Source organism: Cervus elaphus, chromosome 25 (assembly GCF_910594005.1).
Source record: "Cervus elaphus chromosome 25, mCerEla1.1, whole genome shotgun sequence".
Lineage (NCBI taxonomy): Eukaryota > Metazoa > Chordata > Mammalia > Artiodactyla > Cervidae > Cervus > Cervus elaphus.
In genome coordinates, this window is record NC_057839.1 from 33,621,973 (window position 1) to 33,631,417 (window position 9,445).

The 9,445-nt window shown below is 35.7% G+C and overlaps 1 protein-coding gene across 3 annotated transcripts in view; it reads left to right on the forward strand.

Annotated features, from left to right (window-relative positions):
- The window catches only part of PAIP1 (poly(A) binding protein interacting protein 1), a 29,009-nt gene extending 20,827 nt beyond the window's left edge, over window positions 1–8,182 (forward strand). For all 3 annotated transcript variants that reach the window (XM_043887533.1, XM_043887530.1, XM_043887531.1), the window contains exons 8-11: window positions 937–1,054; window positions 1,787–1,841; window positions 6,416–6,509; window positions 7,900–8,182. In XM_043887533.1, the coding sequence (XP_043743468.1) occupies window positions 937–1,054; window positions 1,787–1,841; window positions 6,416–6,509; window positions 7,900–7,993 (361 nt within the window). In that variant the 3' untranslated portion in view covers window positions 7,994–8,182. The remainder of the gene's footprint in view (window positions 1–936; window positions 1,055–1,786; window positions 1,842–6,415; window positions 6,510–7,899) is intronic.
- Window positions 8,183–9,445: the final 1,263 nt, after the last annotated feature.

Here is a 9,445-nt window from a genome sequence, read left to right on the forward strand (position 1 = left end):
ACGACCACTTCCGTGTAAGTGGTAGCTCCAGATGGAGACTGGTGGCTCCCCGTTTTGTGTTAGCTATTGTGTCTCTTGCACCCACTCCCTTCACACACACTAGTTAGAATGGCACATCTGGGGCAGGGTCCTCAGTCCAAGCCGAGGGAAGCCTTGTTCAAGAAGGTCAACAGGTAGTGATTTGGGGGCATTTGTCAATGCTTTGTTTATTATAAGGACTTGTTTGAGTAATGGTAGGGTAGCCATGTTAAGGTGTGAGCAGTGAGGGGAGGCAGGAGAGCATGTTTGTGTTTCCAGGGGCCAGTCCTGTAGTCAAGTGACTGCGTGGCTCTAGTCATTACAGTGGGAAATGAATGTAACCTGTGATGATTCAAAGAAATATTTCCTCCCTTTCTCCAGGAGATTGGGATCGATCCTGAATGTTTCTGTGTCGTCTTTATTTTTACAAAAAGTTAAATAATTAAAAACATTCTGGGGTTTCTGGTGGCAGTTGCAATATTATCACATGTGGTCATCACAAAATAAGCCATTCCTTACACCACCATGGGATAAGCTCCTTAACTTCTAAGGTATAGGAGTTCATCCTTTGATATAAGTTAGAATCCCTCCCCTCCTTATTTTATGGCAGTGAAATGCCTCTTGATCAAGTCCAAGTATGTCTTTCACTGTGCCCTGATTTCTGAATCTTGTTCCAGTTGCTTGGGCTCACAACTCATTTGAGCATAACTGTACTAAATCTTTTTTTTCCCCCAGATCAGTATTATAAAGGAGTGATGTTCGTTTTTTTAAAGGAGATAAATTTGTTTCATTATAGGAAATGTCTAGAAAATCAATGCATGTTAAGTTTTTAAAACCAAGTTTTAAGCATCTGTGATATATTAGAGATGTGATATATTAGCATGCTCATCTTAACTCATTTTTAACTTTTGTCTGCAGAGATGTAAAACAGATGCTTTTGAAGCTTGTAGAACTCCGGTCAAGTAACTGGGGTAGAGTCCATGCAGCTTCAACATACAGGGAAGCAACACCTGAAAATGATCCTAATTATTTTATGGTATGCCAGTGGTTGCATTTTAAGTTTGGTTATTGCTTGAATTCAGATTCTGGTAATTTGTAGATAAGTTACATAAAGTGGTTCTCAGAATTTAATATAACAGTTCTCTGAGTTAGGGTCACATGGCAGTTATGGAATCCTCAGTAAAAGGGTGGACTAGAGAAAGAGCCATTTAAAGGCAAGGGAAATTGTTAAGGCTTGGCTTGGACTTGGGTGAGTGTAGGAATTCCTTGAAGCAATTTTTCCAGAGAATTTATGATCAAAGGCCTGTATTTCAAACTTGTACTGGCATTTTGTAGTAAATTAAGAAAATGAAAATGGTTACCAGGCCAGTGATGCTCTGAAGCTCTCAATAGGACAGGCATAAAGAAACCATGGAGGAATGTTTTTATTATAACCCAGTCTTGGAGATGGCTTTAAAGAAAAAATGGTGGTGGGAACGACAGCTAAAAATCAGTTGACCTTCAATCACAATGCACAACAGACCAAGTCACTTAGAGTGTGACAGGCAGTAGACAGCAGGGTTAGACATAGGGACTGGAGACAAGAAAATAGTCATCTAAAGACTGTAGACTTTTCCAGTGAAATGGAAGTGGCTGCTAGGAAGTTTTTTTGCTTGTTATTGCATTATCAGGTACAGTTAAGTGACCTCAGCCATGTTCTATTAATTAATGTGCTTTTAAAAAATCAATTCTGAAATAACATATTTTAATCACTCTTGATTCCTCCTAGAATGAGCCAACATTTTATACATCTGATGGTGTTCCTTTCACTGCAGCTGATCCAGGTATGTCATCTCAGCCATTTTCTGCCCATTTATTGGTAAGATATTGAATTACAGGAAACCATACCCTCACTGGCATGAAGTTTTAGCTTTTTGAAGAATTCACATCATTCTAAAATACAGGGTAAAGTTTTGTCTCACTAGAATATTTTCACAGTTACCATTTGGAACAGTTACCATTTGGAACCACTTCAGGTTGAAGGTCTGATTCAGTATATAGTACCTTGTCAACTTAACAGTGAAGGATTGGAAGAATCCCTCAATTAAATGCAACCATTTTTATCTTTTCTCTAATACTTTATTTTTAATACTCTAAACTTTTCAGGTAGTTAGAATGAAAGGGAAGGATGGTTCTAGTTCACTACAGTCTGCAACTTTCATTGGTATAGGTTAATACTTGCAGATACTAAGAATTGTGGATTTTATTAATAGTTGGTGGGTCAGTTAATTAAAATCTAAATCTATGCATACTTCTAGAAAAGAGCCATTTGTAAAATGATTGCTTTAATTGTGGTAAACAGAACTGAACTGTGAGCAAGAGAAAATTTTCCCACTTAGTACAACCTTACAGCCAGCGTATCAGAATTTTCTAATTTGTTTGCTCTGGATTGCAGGCTTTGACTGTCCTATGCCTCTAGCACAAAGAGGTCGAAAGAACTGCTTAACTTCTCAACTTTAAATTATGAATTACAGACATAAGTACAATTTAAAGTTGAAAAGTTAAGCGTTCTTTTGACCTCTTCGGTGGTTTTTATATTGTTGAGTATTTCAAAACTGGCCAGTTCGATTCACTGTCAGGATAAACCAGTTTCACTATATCATTATATATCTTGGATCTTTTCAAAGAAATAAAACTGTATAGATAATACTAAACCATTTTCTGTTGCTGTAATTGATCTTTCACCCTCAAGTCCAGTCCTTCCATAATTTCCCTCCTAGGGTAATCACTATCCTGATGGTAGTGTCATTGTGTTGTCTTTTTACTTCATATGTTTGTGAGTTATAGGTATTAACCATCCACAGTAATATTAACCTAAAAGGTACCTTATTGTGCATGTCTTTTTGTAGCTTATTTTTTACTCAGTATTTTTGAGATATATAAATGCCAAGTGATAATCTACTGAGGGTAAACCACAATTTATAGATTTCCCTCCCCCTTGGGCCCCGCCCTTTTTTTTTTTTTTTTTTTTTTAACAATGGGAAGGTGGTTTGCACTTATTACTACCCATAATACCATGCAAACACCTTTAAGAATCTGTGCATATAGAGAAATTTCCTTAGGGTAAGGAAGTAGAATTGTTAGATTATAGGCAATATGCATCTTCAGCTTCACTAGATGTTGCTAGTCTGGTTTCCATGGTGATTATACAGCTTAATATTCCCACCAGCAGCATATGAAAGTTCCTGTTTCCCATTGTTGGTAACACTTACTGTTACCAGACTTATTTTTCTTTCACCAGACCTCTTTTTCTGGTTTGTTTTCTGTTTTTATTAACCTTTTGATTTCTTTGTTTGAGAATCACCTGGTTGTGTCCTTTTCACATATCTCTGTTGAATCATTTGTTTTTCTTAGTGATTTGTAATTACTTACATGGTCTGGAAAGTGATCCTTAGTTTCTCCCAGTATGTGCTATCTTGCCATTTTTTGTCTTTATCATGTAGAAGAAGCTTTGAGTGTTAGAGTCTTATGTGTATCTGTGACTTAGTTTCCTTACTACAGTCCTTACTAACACAAATTCTGTTGTGTTCTAAACCCTGTTGCTTTTTATATTTAGGTGTTTAATCCATCTGGCTAGCTTTTGTATATGAGAGATGGTAGGAATTAAATATTCTATAGTTCCTCATTTCAGCACAGATGATGCTTCCTCTCTTGGATAAAATATCCCTCTGTGTACCATGTAACTCCCAGTGAATTTGTGTCTTATTCCTGTGTCTGTGAGCATGGATCTTTTGTTTTGACGTCGATACTGCCTTCTTTTAAAATTTTATTTATTTTCTGGTTCTGCTGGGTCTTTGTTGCTGCATAGACTTTCTCTAGTTGCGGGGAGCGGTGGCTTCTCTCATGGCTCAGGGGTTCTAGAGCACACAGGTTTAGTTGCTCTGTAGCATGTGGGATCTTCCTGGACCAGGGAACAGACCTGTGTCTCCTGCATTGGCAGGTAGATTCTTAACCACTGGACTACCAGGGTAGTCCCAGTACTGCATTCTTAGTTATTCTTACATACTGTAAATCTTGCTATGTCTGGTGAGACAGATTTTCCTTCTTCCCTTTATTTGTTGACGCTGCCTTGATTCATTTTGGTTCTTTGATCTTCCTCTTTGTCTAATCTGTCTTTCCTACTTATTTCTGGTGACTCTGGAAATTCATTTTGGTTTTCAAACAGTTTTGTTTCTGAATTTTGTTCAAAGTATCTTGATCTTAAAGTTTCAAGGCCTTTTTTCTCATTATTCTAAACGTGCTTAGTTTTGCTTCATATTTTTAATTCTAACCCTACTGTTACTTCTGTCATATACAAAATTACTTCTTTATGTTGTGATTTTTTTGCAATCTCATAATTTAGCTTTCTTAAACTTTTGAAATGTTTTCAAACTTACTGTAAAGCTACAAACGTAAAAACAGTGGAAAGAACACCCATTTGCCTTTTACTCAGATGTACCTCTTTGGTTAACAGTGTTTTCCATTTATCATTTGTTCTTTCCACATTCAGTCTTTTTCGTTAAATCATTTGAAGTTAAGTTACATATATTATGGCCCTTTCATGACTGCTGCAGCATTCTAACTACTGCGTGTTTGTTTTTCTTTATGAAAAAGCCTTGAGACTTGGATTGTAGGAACATGTATCCAAAGGGGAGTTTGTATTTGCTGTGCCAGGAGATGCAGGGGTAATACTGGCTTGGAACAAATTTTTTTCTTTTCTTGTCATAGAGATTCTTTATGTGGATAATAGAAATTTGAAATGCATACCCATTGTTAAAAATTCTCTGGGGAATTATCCTTCAATTAAAAATAAATTAATTTAAAAAATTATCTGGGGGACCAGTTTCTTCACAGTACTTCTGTCCTGATTCCAAATGCAGGCAGGGACAGCCAAGCTTCTTTGCCATCTCCTTTACCACTGAGGTTTTTCATTTTTCTCTTGGTTCACCTTTTGCTTGAAATACCAGTTCTGTGTCCTGGGTTTGTGTAGGTGAGATGGACGTGGGGCGTGAGTTCCATCTCCCTGTTTCACATGGACTCAAGACCTTGCCTTCTGACCGTCTGTGGGTTTTAAAATCCAAGCCCTTTGTTCCTAAGACCGCTTGGTCTACCAGCCTCCCAGTTATAAGAGTTATGTCATCTGGTGATGTGAGCGGGTGTGTGTGTATGAGTGAGTGAGTGAATGCGAACTCATTCATACATTTAGGAGATTGTTTTATATGTTGCTTTAAGTATTTATTGCAGGACAGTCTTATAGTTAAAATTATCTCAAATACCAAGATTGGATATCAAAAATATCACTAACCCTTTAAACTGGAATTAGTTTTATAGAGACTGACAATCTTGGAAAAACATGGTCTCTGTCAAGTTTAATGTAATTATATCATCCTCTTGAAATTTGAGCTTGCTGTTCACAAGAAATTGACTGTAAGATAACTAGTTTTAATAAACACTGACCCATTTTACTAATAAGGGGTAAGGGCTTTATACATACTTGCTCATCTTAAAAGATACTCAGTAACTCTGCCTTAAGGCATTGGCAGATGGAGAGTTATAATACCACCTTCTTACTGCCTTAGAAAGCCCAACCAAGGGAAGGTTGGTATAGCTGAAACATTTATCAGGTATCCACCTTCCATCTGTCTCAAAGGAGAGGGAAGAAAAGAAAATCTCTACTCAGAACATTTGCTAGGTTAGCCTCCTCTGAGAAACTTCGAGCAAATGATGGCTTTTACCTGCTAGCCAGATAGCTCATTTTACCTCCTTGAGAAGGAATAATGGAGCCAGAAGCTAGGAGGTTCCATTGAAATCCCTCCTTGTGGAAGGGCAAACAGCAGTATGGAAGAAACAAGTTTAGGACAGTATCTCTTCTGATGGAAAGAAACAGAGAATGTAAACAGCACACACATTGGCTGTGAAGTGTCCTCTGATACGTTCATAGTGGCTTTGATTTCCATCATCTATTTAGAGGAATATTATACTGTTCACCTCTGAACTGCACAGGTCTGTTTCTATGTGATTTTTTCACTAAATATGTACTACAGTACTTATGTAGGGTTAGCTGAATCAGCAAATACAAAGGAACCATGTATAAGGAGGGCCAGGTAAGTTACATGTGGATTTTTGAGAGTGTGGAAGGTCAGTGACCAATAATGGTCAGTTGTGTAATTTATGAGCATGTTGTGTGCAGGGGAGAGAGAAAGCAAGCCAGTCATAATGTAAGTTGTGTAAAAGATATTCTTAAAGTATGTAAATGGAACCTTAACTGCTACTTAAATGTATCTACTTAAATGAAAAATAATATTTAAAAAAATTTGGGGGGTAACTTGGCCGTTCCATATGAATATTTTTCAGTATTAAAATTTTTTATTTTTTATAGATTACCAAGAGAAATATCAAGAGTTACTTGAAAGAGAAGACTTTTTTCCAGATTATGAAGAAAATGGAACAGATTTATCAGGGGGTGGTGATCCGTAAGTTCTTTAGATCCTTTTTTTGTTTTGGGGGTTTGGTGTTTTTTTTGGATTTTTGTTTTCATTTTTTGGTTTGGCCATGCCATGCGGCTTGCAGGGGAGATCTTAGTTCCCCCTGCAGGGATTGAACCCAGCCCTCCTGCAGTGGAAGTACGGAGTCCTCGCCACTGAATTGCCAGGAAATTCCCATCTTTAGCTGCTTTCTTTGTGAGTTCCTGTGGCCACAGCTTGTGGATGGAGTTATTAGACTAGAAAAGATGATGAAAGAATGTGCATTTTGATTTAATGATGTTAGTAGTATATATGTAGTAGTTATTTACCAGATATTTTCAGAAAATCATATTAAACACTATGACTGAAAATTAAATATAGTTAAGGTGAAAACTTAATGTAGCATATTCAAACAGTTTTTATAAAAGAGATTCTATTAACTTTAATACTATAAGATTTTGGGCAAGTTCTATGCGTTTTTCTCCATCTATTGAATAGGAATAGTAGTACCCCTCCTTGAATTTTTTTGAGACCTAAATGAGATACATAAATAACTTGGAGTAGTCACCTGGCACACAGTAAAAGTCTCAAAGCTTGGCTGTTAAGGGATTAAAATTAAACCACAGATAACTATATGAAAATGTTTGGGTTGATAGACATATAAGACATAAAAATTATAGTCCTGTATCCCATATCTCAATCTTTACCTGCCATTCTTTATGACAAAAGAAACTTTTATTGTATTACTCATTTATCATTAGATCATACTACATTTTGTATATAGAAGGACCAGGAACTTGAGGTTTACTCCCAGTTCTGTTAACAATTCATGTGAATTTGAACAGGCTACTTAGATTCTCCTCTTCATAAGTAGAGGGCAGAAATAAATCCGTGGCTTTAGTTTTTCTTATCCCATCTCATGTATTGTAGGTTTAACAAAAAAAAGAATCACATTTATTCTTTCTCCAGGTAGTGGCATTTTAAATATAAGTCTGATTTTCTGATAGTGTCATACTTTTATATACTAGCTTAATAGAGAAAAATACAGGGATGTGCTTCCAGGCACAGTTAGGAAGGTTCAACCCTGCTGAGAGTGACCAGTGGAAATTGAAAGTTGTCCTTGGCATTGAATGTCAGGTTATCCTCTAAAGTTTAGCTTAGTAAGCATTATATTCTCTTTGCCCTAATGAACTTCTGGCATTTCAGTATGTGGCCTTGTACTAGAAATGAGGGAAGAAGGAGAAAGACCCATCAGCAATTGGTAGGACTGGCAAGATAATTTTGTCACGTGTTGGTCAAAAGGGTCCTGGGGGTGGGGAGACACATAACCTTCATGACTTGGTATCTTAGACATTTTCTGAATTTAAAAAAATAAACCTCATCTGTGCTGCTTTCACAGGTACTTGGATGATATTGATGATGAGATGGACCCAGAGATAGAAGAAGCTTATGAAAAGTTTTGTTTGGAATCAGAGCGTAAGCGAAAACAGTAAAGTTAAATTTCAGCGTATCAGTTTTATAAAGCAGTTTAGGTTATGGTGATTTAGCAGAACACAGGAAAGCAAGAAAATGTGTCACACTTATACCAAATTAAGGATGTTGAGTTATGTTACTAATGTATGCAACTTTAATTTTGTTTAACACTCTCTGCCAAAATAAACTTTATTCCCTATAACTTAAAATGTGTATATATATATAATAGTTTATTATGTACAGTTAATTCCACTGTTTTGGCTGCAATAAAATCGATTTTGAAAAAAATGAAAAATGTTGAAAGTAAATTTTGCTAGCTGGTTAGTAGCTTATCCTTTAAATTCTACTTTTCTTGAGGGAAAAATTCTTAGCCTGGAAATACATATAACTGCAAAATGTAGCATACTTTCTTAGATAAGAGTATTATAGCTTTCACTTAGTTTTACGTATAGTGTCTCAATGAATTGAGTTTCAAATACGAATCACAATCACAAATATCTTTAGGACCTGCAGTCTTAGAAATGTCATTAATAACTAATTTACATGTCCAGATGCTATTTGATACCAGGGGCTTTTAAAAAGGCATTTTAAAAAAAAGTAAGAACTCCCAACTAAACAACCAAGATCTTCACTGAGGATTTGTTGCAATTCTAGAATTTTTTTTTTAAAACCTAACCTCATTACTCTAAAAACCTAGAATATTATTCTGCTTCATTTATATGGCTTTCTCATTTTTGTTTTATAGCATAAGTTGCATTGACTTTTTTACTAGAGAATTTTACTAGATCTTTGTCACTCAAGTTTTCATCTGCTTTATAATTGATACACCTTGAGAACCACTTTTCTAATACTTTTACTATAATGTGGTACCACCTCAGCCCTACCTTAGTAATATTTTTACCTATGTCAAAAATCTTTTTCCAACTAATTAAAACTTAATGTACAAAAAGATTGCTTGTAAATATGCATGTAAATAGTTCTGTTAATAACCCACTGTTTTACATTTGGTACATCTGTGTCTGCTAATTCGATTAGCTTTCTCACTTTTTGGCTTGTTTGTTTGGTCTGGATTAAAATTAGACTTTAAAAATAAAATTTAAATAGTTTTGTTTCCTCTAAGTTTTCGGAGTAGTATCCTGGAATTCTAAAGAATTTCTATTGAATTTTTTTACATGACATCATAAAATTAAGATTTGAAATCAAACTACTAGGATAGAAGATATTCATTGTCTGTTGAATTAGTTTCAATAAACATTCACATCTACCTGGAAAAACTAGCAATTATGAAATGTAAACTCTTAGTGTTCTTATTGTAAAAGGCAAGTATATATGTAATTGGGATTTTTTAATTTGTAATAGAATTTTTTTCAAAATGATGGCTAACATGGTGGCTGTTGCCTCCGTCTGAAGTTCTCTGAGGATTGTGCTCACTGTGAATGAATCTCAGGGATGAGGGCAAGGGCGTGCAGGAA